The sequence below is a fragment of the Thermobia domestica genome, chromosome 4 (genome assembly GCF_964235325.1).
Source record: "Thermobia domestica chromosome 4, izTheDome1.hap1.1, whole genome shotgun sequence".
NCBI lineage: Eukaryota > Metazoa > Arthropoda > Insecta > Zygentoma > Lepismatidae > Thermobia > Thermobia domestica.
The window spans coordinates 26,131,220-26,147,349 of record NC_137457.1 but is presented as its reverse complement, the minus strand read 5'-3'; the positions used below and the strand labels follow the sequence as shown (position 1 = coordinate 26,147,349).

Below are 16,130 nucleotides of genomic sequence, written 5' to 3'. Positions count from 1 at the left end.
GGCAAGCACAGTAGCACAGTGGCTCAGTGATAGAACATTTACCTTTGGTGCGTTGCGTCCCTGGTTCAATTTCAAGCCAAGTAAGTTTGTGGTGGACAACGTCATCCGTGGGATTTTCTCAGGATACTGCCGGTTCCTTCCACTTTCTCATTCCATTGATTCTTCCATCATTATTCATTTGCCTTAACCATTCGTCTCCCTTAGCCTTAAAGGCATAATCGTGGGACGTTAAACTGGAAGATTTCTTTTCATGTCATTTTGTTCTGCACTCCACAGTGTTGGCACGTAATAGCCGCCACTGATTTTCACCTTTTGAGCAACAATTGGATCCAGCTAATTGTAACAAATTCTAAAAAAGTAATATATATATATATATATATATATATATATATATATATATATATATATATATATATATATATATATATATATATAGATAGATAGATATAGATATAGATATAGATATATATATATAGATATATAGATATATAGATAGATAGATAGATAGATAGATATCTTACCCGTTAAAAGTTCTGATGGGTTGTCCGTTAGGTCCTGTGAAAGTAACAGAGGCACTGTTACTTCTTGAAGGTCCTCCAGGCCCAACACCAAATCCATTTGAGAATGAAACAGTGGCTCCGTATCCTCCGGGAAATTTGTATGTCTGGCTACCAGATTGTCCTGCAGATCCTGTGATTCCTCCGGGACCATAACTGAAGCTTTGAGTTCCTGTACTAGAAGCTGATGCTCCAAATCCATTTGGTCCAGGAACTTGAAATCCCTGACTTTGAGCGTGAGCAGAGCTGGCACTTCCTCCAAAACCAAAGCGATTTGGTGGACGGAATTGTCTCTTGGTACGCATGAGTTTCAGCTCTGTGATTGGTTTTTCATCACCTCCTGGCACAACATCCAAAGTTCCCACCAAAGGTCCATTAGAGTAATAAAAATCCTCTTTATTTGGTTTGTTCTTCAACACTATATCAACATTGTGATTGCTATCACCGTTTGGAAGGCCAGTATCATAGTACACTGAGAAAAATTTTCATAGAAAATTTAACAGTAAAGACATGTAAAGTTGATTTTTTCGTAATTCCGTACTTATATTACGTAAATTTGGACTTGAAACCATTATAATGTTAATTTACCATGTGGCGAAGTGGAAATATAATATGCTGCATTTTGTCTTTTATGAAAAATCTGTAGTACGCAATAAATGTACGTAACGACAGGAAGGTTTTCAGTTCTGTAATGTTAAGAGTACATTCCAGACCGGAAAGAAAATGTGACGTCATTAAAGAGAGATAAATGTCTTTCAGGAATGAAAATATTACAGGCTATCCTATCTAGTACGTGGTTTTTGACTTGAGTAAGGAAAATATCGCAGGAAGAAGAACAAATTTTCCTTGTAATGCATTTTTTACATTATAATGTTAAAAGAAACTGAATAATGTAAAAATGTTCGTAGTAAAGTGCAAACTTCACGTCAGGAATGAAATTTTGTCATGATAATGAGATCTACCCATTCTACACTGCAAAGAGCAAACAAATCCGTTCTATACTGACATTATGTAAGGAGACAAATTGTTTTATCATTACTATTTGTGTAACGGAAGCACGATTACGTACAATTTCTACGTACAACTGATCTTTCACTCGGAAAGCAGGACAAAAAAAGTACGTAAAGGAATGATAGAAAGTCATTATAATGTTATATATCCCAGAAAATTGATAAAAAACATTTAGTAATGAATAATTTACGGTGAGTAATGGAAAAAGTCATCCACCTCTGTGTAATCATACAGTTGTTTGGTATTAAAGTCTGTACTGTCATGTTACTTTAACATTACAATACAGACAGTAACGCATTATTCTTGTTATAAAAGTTGCAAAGAAAGAGGCTCAAAATTTTTATTACCCACAATTCCATTCTGTATGGCAAAACGCGGGAGCCTCCATTTTTCGTGTGAAAGTCATAGTCAGTATCGCGCTTGAAGAAATAAGAAGAAAGAAAGTGTTGTTATAAGCAAAATATGGATGCGTATGTGGAAGATTTGCTGACTACTTGGAAACTAAACAATTACGTTAACATTTTTAAGGGTAAGTAATTAGCATTAGAAATAAGAAAACCTGAATCAATCAGCATGACAGCAGAAGACAATCTATCCTGCTTGAAAGTAATGATTATTTTCTAACGATCTAGAAATTACATAAAAGCTGGAGAATTTTTGTGTACGCATGAATATTATTTTGGATATAGTATACGTGAAGCTGCATCAGTTCCCAAAGGAGCAGGACGCTCATACTTTTAGGGATTATTCATTGAGAATGTACGAACTTACAAAGGGGGCAATAAAGCGACTTTTATTTACTTATCGGCTCATACGAAAATAAAAAAAAAAAAGTATCTGTACTTTATATCGGCATGTGTAGTGCCATTGTACTTTATCTATGACTGTATGTGTGGGGGGCGGGAATTTAACGCATGTCTTGTGCACATGGGTACTTCTTACTATTGCACTACGTAGAAAATTTATGGTATTTCGTGTAGAAGTGGTAATAGAAGAAACGCAGATCAGGGGGTTCTCGTGTATACTATTACCATTATTTTTTGTAAAAACAGGCAAGTATGTTGGTTGCTCTCATGTTACAATGCATGTGATGAACATACTAATTCAATGCACAGTTCTGTAGGTTCCTCCTTCAGTAACTGCCTTTCCTATGAATGTAACTTCTAAATCTGTTTAGGCAACAAATATTACTAATGTAAATAATGCTCACTGTATTCTCTTTCTGTACGTTCAGCAATCATTGTTGTAGTGCGCACTTGCAATCCACGTTGCAGATTCAGTTAAGAGGTCTTGTGTAAAACACCAACCAACCTGTGTTAGATGGACACTAATAAGCACGACTGCTATCTAAGCGAATCTGGGAAGGAGCTTAAGAATGAGGCCTACGTGGGAGTGCCTCCGTAGGAAGTAGGCACGTCAGCGATGTTGGGTATACGCGTAAACGAGCATTATGGAAAACCAACGCTTTCACGACACGGAGATTTCTTTTTGTAAAAGTCGTTTGCTCCTTAAATTCGTCGCACCTTACATTGTTCTTTATTAATTGCTCTACTACTACTTACCTTATGGGCGAATGCGTGGGGAAGGTTCTAGAACACAGATCCCCCATATAAATTAGTACGTACGTTGATTCCTTTCTGTACCAAAGTTTAATATTTAATTCAAATATTATTGCCAAGCGAGCGTAAGCGAGTGAAGGCGGGTTAAAAGCCCCGCAGGGCACGTTGTGTTTGGTCTTTGTTGCAACTAAATGGGAAGGTTCTAGGACACAGGTCTCCCTTCCCGTTTAGCTGTGGTAAAGGTAGAAAACAACGTGCCCTGCGGGGCTCCAACCCCTCTTCACTCGCTGGCGCTCGCTCAGCAATATTATATAAATTAAATAATTAAATTTTGGTACAGAAAGGATCCATCCTAGCTACTAACCTATATAGGTGGACCTGTGTAGAACCATCCCCTACGTCTTATACTTTACGTAATTGTCACTTTCTGTAAGATTTTCTGGCATTAGTCGAACAGTCAGTTCTACAAATTTTGATATATTTCTTACATTTTCAGGTTACGTTAGAGCTTTTTATTTCTTTTAGTAGAGTATGCACTAAAGGACCTCCATTACTACTTGTAAATTCGCTTGAGGACTGCTTAGCAGGGTTGGCAAAGACCATGGATTTTATTGAAAAAAAAATTTGTTTAAACCAGGTTTTTTTGGTTTAAATAATTTGCTCTGTATATTTATATCACATATAAGCAGAAATAAGCTTGTTTCGCCTTGGTGTTAGTATGCAACAATCGAGTTATGCTGGAAGGGGTCACATAAGCTTAAAGTGGAATCCAAACCGCTTCTCGGCTTACATCCAAGAGGAATTGTCTTCCATTTGAACTCGAAACCGGGACTAATTGGCCAAAAATGCGATACGTCTGCCGAGTCACTAAGGACTCCTGATAAAAATACGTTAACTGATCTTTACATATTTGCTAATATAATTGTCAGAAGTCATTAGGACAGAAGGACAAAAAGATAAACAATTGCACAAATGGAACCATTTTACAGAATTACATATGTACAATTTCAAAGTACTACGGAGTACAGAAAACTAATTTAGTCCAAGTCAGTTCATTTGTTAACCAAGTTAAAGAAATATAACGAGTTACTTTATATATCAGTAAGGAAAGTGAATAAAGATACGAATTATTTGAGTCCACTTTGGCTCTAACCCATTTATACATAAATAGTTACCAAATATTCTTGTTATTGCAATCATTGCCTCTCGTGGGGTTTGTATGACCCCCTCCCCAAAAAAGTACAGCATTTCGATGTATTTTATTAATAGTAAACATTATTACAACGATACAATGTTTTGAATTTCCCTTTGGTTGCATAACAATAATAACAAACTGTAAAAAAATCGCAAAAGAAACATCCATAAAGTTACATAAAAAAAGTTCCTTTTGTAATATAATCTCTCTGAGTAAAGAATGGGGTGTTTAGGTCTGAATATAGTACGAATAATATATGGGAGTGAAAAGTGATACACACACTTGTGTTCACAAATGTGTGTTCATCAAGATATTACGAATAGTTACACTTTTACGAACATTTTTCGTTTTTTGGTTTAAACCAGTTTTTTTTTAAACAGCTGGTTTAAACCAGCCAACCCTGCTGCTCAGTATAAATACAATGTTGATGTATGACAACAAGTACAGGGGATAAAACATGAACCAACTTGTGCTAGGTGGCCACTAAAAAGCACGAAGGCTATCTAACCGGGTCAGGGCAGGAGTGCAGCAAGGGTCCGAGCGGGAGCGAGGAATATACTCGTATGGACCAGGCGCATCAACGATGCGGATATACGCATAAACAAGGATAGTGGAATAGCGCACAGACGCACACACATACAATTCTTTCACAACCGCTCAAAATTCATTTCAATATGCTGTGCATTGACAGTAATTACTTATATTCACACTTTCAGATCTTCACCGAAAAAGAAGAATTTTACCATCGTATTTTACCTGTTTTCTGTTTGGTAAATCTGTCTGCTCGAGTAAACTCCGGAGTTTGTGCCCCATTCAAATTACACACACATATGATTCTTTCAGCTAAATTCACATTTTCCTTTGTTTCAGTGGATTAGTTACGGTAATTTTACGGAATTACTCTTTTCAAATGATGGAGGGCGTGTTGGGTCAGTGGAGAGCATTCACCTCCAGTGCTTGAGGTCCCTGGTTCAATCCCAGCTCGCGCCGTGTGGACTTTGTGGTGGACAAACACCATGTTCGTGGGTTTCCTTGGGGTTCTCCAGTTTCCTCCCACTTTCTTCATTCCACCATTTTATTCATTTCTTGCCATCAACGTCTCCTTTAGCCTAACCTGCACAATCCTGGGACGTAAAACTTAGAGATTTTCAATAGTTTTTTTTTCAAATGATAGTAAGTACCTCAGTATTAGTCCTTGTATTATTTTCTTCCCTTCTTTTTATTCAAAAAGGCTGTTATATGGGGTGCTTTTTACATACACGGAACAGGTACCAATGTATGCTCTGACCAATCTGTATATGGAATCCGTAATGTTCACTTTCACGTGTTTAAAATACATAACAGTAGCTTTGCTTAATATATTTAGTAAGTACTAGCAGCGTTCACCCCGCTTCGCTGGGGTCACCCCGGAACGCAATAAACTTTGTTACTTAGATAATTTTTACTTTTTCGCTTTCAAGTGATATGATAAAAACCATAGAAGATTGCAGTAAATGTTAACATTATATCGCCTGTCATTTATGTTAACCCGCCGAGTGACACGGTCATGTGGGTTGCATATAAATACGGGTAGATTTAGCTATGATGAGCTAACAAAGGATTTCTACGTTATGGACACTTGAATGGTCAATTATCTCAAGACACTGGTAATTGAAAATTAAAGTGATATGATAAAAACCATCTAGGGTCCAAATCTTAATAACCCCCCAAAAATGAAAGAAATTGGTTCAGCCGTATTAGCGTGATGAGCTAACAAAGGATTTGTACGTTCTCTTTTATATATATAGATTATATAAAATGTGGAAAACCAGAGACTGACGTGTTTAAGTTGTGACTCACATCATTTATTTGGTCTATTTGGATTGAAGCTTGTATAATATTGCGCAGTTTATTTTATTGCCAGGTGTGCAGGCTGCGAATTACCGGGGGGTTGAGGGGGTATTTCCCCCTCTATCACGTTTCGCTCCGAAAGAAATCAACTGAAGTATCCCTACCGAGGATGCTCGCTTCCTCCCCCCCCAAACAACGCTTAGTATAAGGCCAAATTTCACTTTTTTGGTCATTTCTTGTAAGTTTAATCTGCTAGCCGTATTTCGAAATGGGCGATGTAAACCATTCAGTTTTGATCATTTCTGATTTCCGGACTGTTTCCACCGTTCCTTAGTTGAAGTATATTATTATGGCTACAGTTATTACTTGGAAACGTATCCCCAAACCCTTCAGTTTCGTCGTTCGTGAATTTGAAAGTATTAATTACGTATAACAAAGTCGCATAGGATTTTGTAAATGCTCTTAGAAGTTGGCCAAGAAGCAGTAAACAAATAGGGCCTTATGCAGAGCCGTTTTGAAGTCTGATTAACGCCATACTACGGGGTTGACCTGTAGTATCTGTCTTTTTGGCGAGAAGAAAATGTAACCACATACAGAAACTCGTCTAAATAATGCTGTATAATCTCGAGGAAGTGTGCCCAGCTCTTAGCAGACATCCCCCCCCCCCCCAATCCTGTGAGGTGAGACAACAGACATGGCGTCAGTGTTGGAAACTTGAAAAAGCTGTAACTTTGTGGCCTCAATGCAACACGAAGAATGCGATTGGAGGTAAATTTGCGATAGATTTCGAAACGTAAGATTTTCCTTGGCATAAGTAAGTCATAATATCATATCTTTATGTCGCAGAAAGATTAGATATCGTCTATCGTCTAGTGTAGTCCGCCCATTCCTCGGTTGGCCCCAATTTCTCTTTTCATATGAATACCGGTACCTACTTTGGACATCACAAATATATATATATATTTTTTTTACATTTTACTACACTTTTATTTTAAATTAACTTTAAATAACTAAAGGGGAATTAACATTTACACGATATACACACTGATTTCACAAACAGCATAAGTGATCAGCACTTTTAGAAGGTACACCAACGCTTACTGAGCCCAGTGCCGACAGCTAGTGCTCTCAAACGGGTTGGGTCAGGCTTCATCGGGTCAGGGCTTGAGTCGAATCTCCTTGGGTCACAGGTCGGGTCAGGGCTGCTCTAGCCATGGGTCGGCTCGGGTCAACTTCTTATGCGTCGTTTCGGCTAAAACCTATTCAGGTTGAGTCGGGTTGGGTCGATGTTCAGGGGCCAGTCCGCCCCTGAATAAGCCCAAAAATCAAACACTCGCCCTTGTACTTAAAGATCCAAATTTAAATGATTTTACATACAATATTCTAACAGGGTTCTTAATATGTATTCCGAAGAGGTTCTCATGTTCTGTTCACCCTGTTCATTACTCCAGGTGCCTTTCTTCGATCCAGTTCCGCAGACTAGGCAACAAATTAAAAAAAAAACTTTAACGTTTGTAGTTTTTGAATCTGCTTCCATTAATTCATAAAAGAAATCCATAATCGAATAAAATGACACTTTTAAAATGCATTCATGTATCTTTTCTCGTCTGGTGTTCAACACTACTAATCCGCATAATGAAGGATACAATCTGGTTAATGTGTAAAATACAGATAACTATTAACAGGTGGTAAAGTCCTTACATAGAATATCAGGGGACGAGATCTCTTTTCTTTGTAAGGACCGCGGTGGCTCAGTGGTAGAGCGTTCACCTTTGGTGCTTCGGGTCCCGGGATCGATCCCAGCCCCCGCCAAGAGAAAAGGTGGACAAACACCGTGTGCGTGGGTTTTCTCGGGGTTCTCCCGTTTCCTCCCACTTTCTTCATTCCACCATTTCATTCATTACTCACCATCACCGTCTCCTTTAGCCTAACCGGCATAACCGTGGGACGTAAAACTGAAAGATTTCATTTTCTTTTCTCTGTACAAACGTCGGTATCTCCCTGCACTTGTAGGAGATAATGAAAGGATTTCGTTTTTCTGTGCATTCAATGGGATAGTTTATTCGAATTCAACCTTGTAATTTAATATGCGCTATTCTCCTCAATGTATGTATTGATTATAGTGACTACATTTAGAAAGCTATCTGCCATAGAGTACAAAATGCAGTAGTAGAACAGTAGCGTTTTATAAAGTATTTCAATGTTGCCGCTTCCATAATTTATTTCAGTAGTTTGTAGGATAACCATTGATTTAATTATAGCATCAACTCTACGAGGCATTGAATACATCAAAATTGAACCAGAAACTTTTAATCCTAACTAGCTAAAAGAAATACGCCCGTTATCGAACGGGAGAAATCGATTTGAGGCAGCGAGAGACAAAGGGGTGTAAGTGACATTTGCGATAAAGTTTATTTATGTATAGAAAATGGACTCCCCACTGCATAATATATGAACTGGATATTGAAGGACGCTATAGCCTACTTGCGTCTCTATTCATGAAAACACTACGGCATGCTTCACAATCCAGTTCATACATTATGCTCCACGGAGTTCATTTTCTAAACTGGGGACCAGCGTTCACCAGGAATGGTTTCTGCCTAAACTTAAAGTGCTGCGCAGTTTCTAGTTGGCACGAAACTAATTGTCACTGACTGAGAGAAAACACGAAATGTGTAGTCTTCACGACGCACATGGAAAGTGAAGTCTTCACAACGTTGTAATTCACCCTTCCTTTCCCATCTTGGGGGACAGCTCATTGCCTAGAATAGATTAACCAATGACGTCACAATGTAAATAGAAAACGAAAAATGAAATGAAATCTTTTGAGTTTTACTTCCCACGCTTATGCCGGTTAGGCTAAAGGAGACTGTGATGATGAGAGATTAATGAAATGATGGAATGAAGAAAGTGGGACGAAACTGGAGAACCCCGAGAAAACCCACGCACACGGTGTTTGTCCACCTTTTCTCTTGGCGGGGGCTGGGATCGATCCCGGGACCCGAAGCACCAGAGGTGAACGCTCTACCACTGAGCCACCGCGGCTCCCTAATGTCAATAAATAAAATAAGTAAATACATAAAATATATTTTTAAAAATAGATATTTGCACGAGATACTGTTATCACTGGCCACCTAACTGCTTTTCTTTTCAGTACAGTAAATAAGTAAATGTAGATGTAGGATTATATGTGAATATATTCTGAATCTAACTGTCTGATTTTGAAATTTTATGCTCTGGTGTAATCTGTTTCTTTGTCAAACCAAAGGCCGCGAGCGAGATGGGGGAGGCTCATAACTTGTATGTAAGTGACACTGGCAATCATTTTTGGATTGGTGAGTTCGTCTGACTTTGAAATTTTGAACTATTGTTCCAAGCATTCAGCATGACATGCAACCTAGTGTCTTAGGAGTTTGAGCATTGCGTGCAAGGGGGGAGATCTGAGTGTACGTGTGATTATCCAACCAAACCCTCAGCTTAGGTATTGGAGGTTATTACGTAAACATTAAGAATTGTTTTGATAAAGATGATTGTTGTTGTTATGGCGAACTGGCACAGAAATTTTTACTTATATATAAGGCAGTTCGCATACGTGTAACTTTTTTGCGGGAATGGGGGCAAGATAATGGGGTCATAAGCCGTAGCTCGTTTTGCTTTTATACGTAAATCTGGCACTGATTAAGCAACATATTTTTAGTAAATCATTACAGAAGTTCAATTTATTTATTTGCTAAGAAAATTGAGATCCTCAGCACTAACGCTGCAGCGTTATTAACGCTCATATAGTCCATCCAGTGTTATAGCCATTGATCCAATAAGCCAGCGTTATCGCGCCCAGAGGCTTTGACAATGCTTGGTTAACGCGTGGTTGCCGCCGCTCTCTGTCAGCATTAATTGCGGGTTGATTCCGCTCATATACTCCAAACCTTAAGTGTCTTCACCACCGAAAATTTTAGAAATTTTCTGTAATATCTTCAAAACAAATAAAAATATTCAAAAAGCAAAGAAGTACTGCACTAGACAATATTAATTTTCATGTGATATTGTTATTACGACTCACATATCAGCTTTCGATTTGCAACTGTCGGTAAATTTAGCATTTTTTGAAGGTTCTGTAAATAGCAGCACACCACAAGCAAATACATGAATTATGGGAGGGTGTCACATGCAAAATCAGATTGTCTAGTGATTTGAATCTTTGCTTTTTGATTTTTTTTATTCGAAGATATGGCAGAAAAAACTCTAAAGTTTGCGGTAGTGTAATTTTGCTATGGTGAGCACTCTCAATAAACAGGAAAAATGTAGCAAAAGTGAGTAGGTTACGCTAAGTTTAATACCCCTCTCATTAAAAAGAAGGTATTTCAAGTTGATAAACACAAAGCTCCGCATACAGTGGATGGAAACGTTAATCAACAAAAGGAAGCAGAAGTTGTCTGTTGCCATGCTGTAAAGATCCTCAGCATATGCATTAGTGCAGTGTCGTCTTCCTCAACGTATGTTCGTTGATTTGTACCTTTCTTAACCCTTAGATTCAGTTGGCATTTTTCCTACGTAATTACACTTGGTGGGTCAAAATGAAACGGTGCTCTTTTTGATGTTTAATCTTTAGGAAATTGGAGATTTTGCTTCGGAAATGATGTTTGCTCTATCCCTAGTTTCTCACATGGTTCTAATGTGTTTGAAGTTTGTACAAGGGCTTATGTGTACAAGAACTTATTTGTACAAGGGCATATGTGTACCTGTTCACAGGCTTACTATTGTAATCAAAGCAGTTGGAATTTTTATTCAGAATTTGTTTGCTTCATCGCTATTTTCTCACACGGTCGTAATGTGCTTGAAGGTTGTAGAAGAGATTATGTGTACAAGGAAATGTCTACTTGTTCATAGGCATGCTATTGTAGTAAAAATACACTATTGATTGTAATTCAGAATAATATTTCATTATTCATATCGTAACATGTAGTACAAAGGTGAATTTTAATGCTATTAGAAATTATTAGCAACAAGTAATAACGTACTTTAACTATAGAAGTACTCTACATTCTCACCCTACGCACATTCTTCACATATGAACTGTGCAGATGAATCTTTGACATTTATAGCAGACAGTAGATGTTTTCTTATCCGCTGACGTAGGACAAACTGAGCATCGCTTCCTTTTCCTTGAAATTCCGGCACGGTCCTCTTGTGGTCCTCGTGTTATACCACATCTTCTCAAAGCATCCACTACACTCCTCTTCAAGTCAGGAATCAGCACACGCCTTTCCATCTGAGGTTCCAACATGTCATGCACAAGCTCTTTCAGGAATTTTCTGCGGCGGTCAGTAGCATTTCCTTCGTAGTCAGGATTGCAAGCTATGTACGTTATATATGCGTTATTTCCTCCGACATCTAGCATGTTCAAAAACAAGGTCATAGGCCACCGCCTGGTTTGCCTCTTTGCTGTGTATGTGCGTACCAATTTATCCATAGTATCGACACCACCCTTGGTTTTGTTATAAAATGTTATTATTTCTGGCCTTTTTTGGCACTTTCAGAATCTATTGAAGCATCTCCATGCATAGAAGATAATAAAATAACAGCTTTATTTTTCTTCGTTACAAAACTGACCATTGTCGCTTGTGGAATGAAAACAAATTCAGACGAATAAATTTGTCAATTTTTAGCTGGTAGCATAATTGTAGGCACTTCCCTCCTGTGTTTCCTACTTGTTCCAACTACAGTAATCTTATTACGTAACAACTCTTTAGCAAGAGATAAACTTGTGAAATTGTCTGTTGTAATATTTCTCCCTGGAAAGTTCTTCAAAGATTCAGATAGCTTTAGAACAACATATTGTGATAGGTTAGTTTGTACTTGCTGCCCAGGTTTGCGACCTGTGTACACCATTCCAATGTATGCATAACCAGATTTAGCAGAACACATCCAGAATATTTTGATTCCGTATTTCCCTGGCTTTTGGGGCATATACTGAATAAAACTACATCGACCTCTGTATGGCAGCAACTGTATATCAATGGTTAGATAAATGTCTGGAATCATAGCTTCGGAGCAATTCTTCATGAACATATCCCATACAAAACTTATGGCAGCAAGGCGGTCAGTTTTTAGCCTAGCATCCTGTTTACGCTTGTCATCAAATCTCATTACTCGCAGTATATTCAAGAATCTGTTTACCGACATGGTAGCTCGGTAAAGTGGATTTGCATACATGTCAAGAAACAATTCTTTTACCGGTACATCCCAATTTCTTTCTAGGCCAGCAAGAAGAAGTAATCCAAGAAAAGCAGTAAGTTCCACCATATCAACTTCTTTCCACGTAGTTCTTTTTTCTCGAGCAACGCGTTTGCCTTCTAGATTTGTACACAGTCTAATTTCTTCCAACAAGTCTGGTGAAAAGAACATATCAAACGCAGCTTTAGGTGAAGTGAGATGAATGTTTTTGACAGGTCCCGGATTATGTCTTACAACATTATGTACAAGGGTTTGACTTGAAGTACGGGGATTCGAGTTCCAAATAGTACCGTCTTTAGAAATATATCGACCATTTATATCATGACTACAAGAGGGAATGGGCACATCGTTAGTAGTTTCACTTTCACTGTCGTCCGTAGATTTACTTTCATTATAGGAATCCTGTTCATTACTCTCGGGAATAACAGTTACTCTTTCTGCCTGTAGCTGTCCAGTATCTTCCGTGTCACTATCGTCATCCTCACTTGCATCTAACAGAAGTTCATCTCTTATAGCCTCATCTGAAAGTCCGCTCATTTTCGCAGTTTAAATTTCACCTCACAAATAGACGTACTAATACACAAGCTGACAACAATTTTCAATAAATCAAAATCACAGAAAATATTTTCTTCTTCTTCTTTCTTCTTTTTTTCTTCTTCTTCTTCGTCTCTTCATTTCCGCATTGTTGACCTTATGTTGCTTTAGAGAATACAAGTGTTCGAAAGTGAAATATATTACTGAAAATAAAGCAAACTAAATTACGGGTCAATTTGACCCACCAAATGTAATTACGGAGCAAATAGAGAAATCAGTTTTCCCCCACTCCATATTTGGTGATACTAAAAAACTAAATATCAGGTATTGTAGACAAAAGATGAATATGAGATGTCACAAAGACTGGTTTTATAAAAACATCATTGACTCGTTTAGAAAAACAAAAGAAACAGGTACCGGGTCAATTTGACCCACCAAGTGTATCTAAAGGTTAAGCACAGTTTCGCAGATTGGGCCAACACGTAAAAAGGGCTCCATAAGATTATATTTTGATTCGACTTTCGTTAGTGGAAAAATACAGAATATAACAAATCATATTGCTGAGATAAAAATACACAAGGGAAAAGATGACATTGTTAAATTACTAGGCACAATCATGTGTATATATGCCAAAGTTTTTCACCGCATGAAAGCACCCTACCTATTCACAACAATCTTAGAAGTTTTGAAACGTATAAATAAAAACTCTAAGCAAGTTTATCATTGTATGAATTCTTTTGTTCACGAGAATATAGGTTATCATTTTTAGTAATGAACTGCAGAGTTTAATTTGATGTAATGTGGAATGAAGTTACATTTTTATTTCCATTCCATAAATTTCATTATGGTGTTGCATTTCTTCAGTTAATGTCATATTTTGAATTACCCTTTCACCACCTCTATTGCAGTGTATAAATGGTTAATATTATGATTACATTTGCTCATTCTGCATTTGTGTAGGAAAAATAGTACGTAATGTAAGATGCTTCTACAAGTAGGTGCATGGTTAGCAGAGAATGAGGGTCAGAAACAACCTGAACAGTGCTTTAAGAGGCTAAGTATCTTTCTTTTCCAGAGAATGGTGTAGATTTTTTTGCACTTCAACACTTAGAGGATAGAGACATCGAACAGCTAATACCTCAGGCAGGGCCAAGAGTAAAATTCAAGGTTAACTGGAAATTTTGGAAACAGGATCTTCAGAAAGCAGATGAAAACAGGAGGGTAGGTTATTCTTGTGTGTCAGCTACACATCATAAGTGGAATCCTCATGTTATATTTGTCAGTAGTTCACGTACTGTAAAGTAGAAATAGACTCGTTAACATGGAAGTCGGGAAGTAGATGTGACCTGTTTCAACTACACAGTAGGTATGACAGACTTCTTTCAAGATGAAGGCATTTTGCTCAATTCAATGCGCAATCTGTGAACACCACTATTTGTGATCATGCATGTTAACCACAGAAGTTATAAGTATAAATAAAATGTGCTTTTTTTTCAGGCAGACATAAAAACCAGAACAATTTTTTAGTTCCTCTTTCGCATTCATATTATGAAAATCATAGACTGTGTGCTCTCTTGCGTCAACGTCCACAAATGTTTCTAATATCTGTTAGATGTGAAGTGTACAAAACTATACATCCCTAGAATTGGTGATAGATCAATAGCAATAATGTGCCTGTATGGCGGTATTGAAACCCAGCTAATACCATTTAACCTTAATTTTGCCAATACGAACACCATTGAATGTTACTATTAGCCAATCCAATTCCTGTACTCCTACGCTGATAAATTTCACATAATAGTTGCTTTAAGTTGTTACACAAAAACTGGCAAATTGATGATGCAATTCTTCTTCTTGCGATTCATAAGAGCATTGCTTCCTTTGGAAATGAAAGACTTTAAACTTGTAAAAAAGAGAGAGATATTATAATTAGCTCATTTCAGACAATCATTTCTCTCTATTACTTTTCAGAGATGTAATGATCTTCCTCTTTCCCTTTTTTAAAACACTATTAAATGTTAATAGTGTCATACTGTTGCCAAGAGTGTCGTTAAAATTGGTCTTGCATTATATTGCAAAGGATTACTAGTTTCAATAAATGTTAGAGTGTAAAAGTGTATTGATCTCTTTAAGAAAATCAATATTTTGGACTAGTATTGTTAAATTGTGTTTTTAACTGATACCACATACCTTGAAATCTTAGCTATCGACACCGATATTATTGATTTGACGATCCATGTCTACCATTAGATATGGATATATACCATTGATGGATTTGCCAAACAGACTTTATCACTGCCCACACTTCAGTTTTCCACAAACATCCATCAGTATTGCAAGCATCCATATCTGCATTGGCCATTGCTAATGCTGATCAGATGCGTTCATATCAGCAAAATGGTCCTTCCGTGGTACCTGGTATGAGCCGCATTATGAAAATTGACAAGTAGTTAGAATTATAGTACCTCCTTTAACACAAGTATATGTTTGCTCACATTTTTGTTTCCTTCTTGTGTGACGTGGTACTTAAGAAATTAGTCATGTCCTTTGTAGTGTTTTAGCAAATGGCATTCACATGTTTATTAAATACTCATGCTTCTTGTGAGTCATTTTAAAGTTTGTACTCAGTTGCAGGAAGAAGCAGATAGGTTGCTTCTTGACTTAACAACGCCAACATCGTTTGGAAACAGTTCTTGGTGTGAAGGAAGGAAATCAACATTCAATGCAATAGAGAGAGATAGATTAGAAGAAACTCCTGGAACATCCGCAGATTTACGAGAGGAACACCAGCAGGAAGAAAACAGACAAAATACTTCTGACATTCAGTCTCTTGCTTCCAATTCCAGTTCAAATTCTTGCACTCACTCAGTGGAAGGCGAAAAGCAAATCAGGCACAGCAAATCAGAGGGAAATCATGTAAGTTTTGGTGTAATGGAATAAATGTCTACAGGTTTTAATCATGAATGTTTATGGGACTGAATAAAGCAATCATCGCTCAAGGGAAATACATCAATATGGCTTTGTGAATGTAACATTTTTAAAATTGTTTGCATGCCTCTTCTGTGTGAACGTGGATTTATGTAAAAATGACAATTTTCCGTACATGTTAGGTTGTATATTGTATTTATCAATCCATGTTCCTTCTTGATACAAAGAAATCATAAATGGGATCTTATAAGTTTATAAGTAAAGTACAACACATTTTGGTAG

The 16,130-nt window shown here is 37.3% G+C and overlaps 1 protein-coding gene and 1 long non-coding RNA gene across 3 annotated transcripts in view; one reads left to right on the top strand and one right to left on the bottom strand.

Moving 5' to 3' along the window:
* The window catches only part of LOC145683783 (uncharacterized), a 160,520-nt gene that overhangs the window by 114,607 nt on the left and 29,783 nt on the right, over positions 1-16,130 (bottom strand). The window contains exon 3 of one of the 2 annotated variants that reach the window (XM_081755362.1): positions 522-1,027. The exons of the other annotated variant lie outside the window; for it this stretch is intronic. Within the exon in view, the coding sequence (XP_081611488.1) occupies positions 522-1,027 (506 nt within the window). The remainder of the gene's footprint in view (positions 1-521; positions 1,028-16,130) is intronic. 2 annotated transcript variants of the gene reach the window in all.
* On the top strand, positions 1,065-14,407 carry LOC145683278 (uncharacterized). Its single transcript, XR_014130995.1, has 2 exons — positions 1,065-2,097; positions 13,996-14,407. It is a non-coding gene; the product is annotated as an uncharacterized LOC145683278 (long non-coding RNA).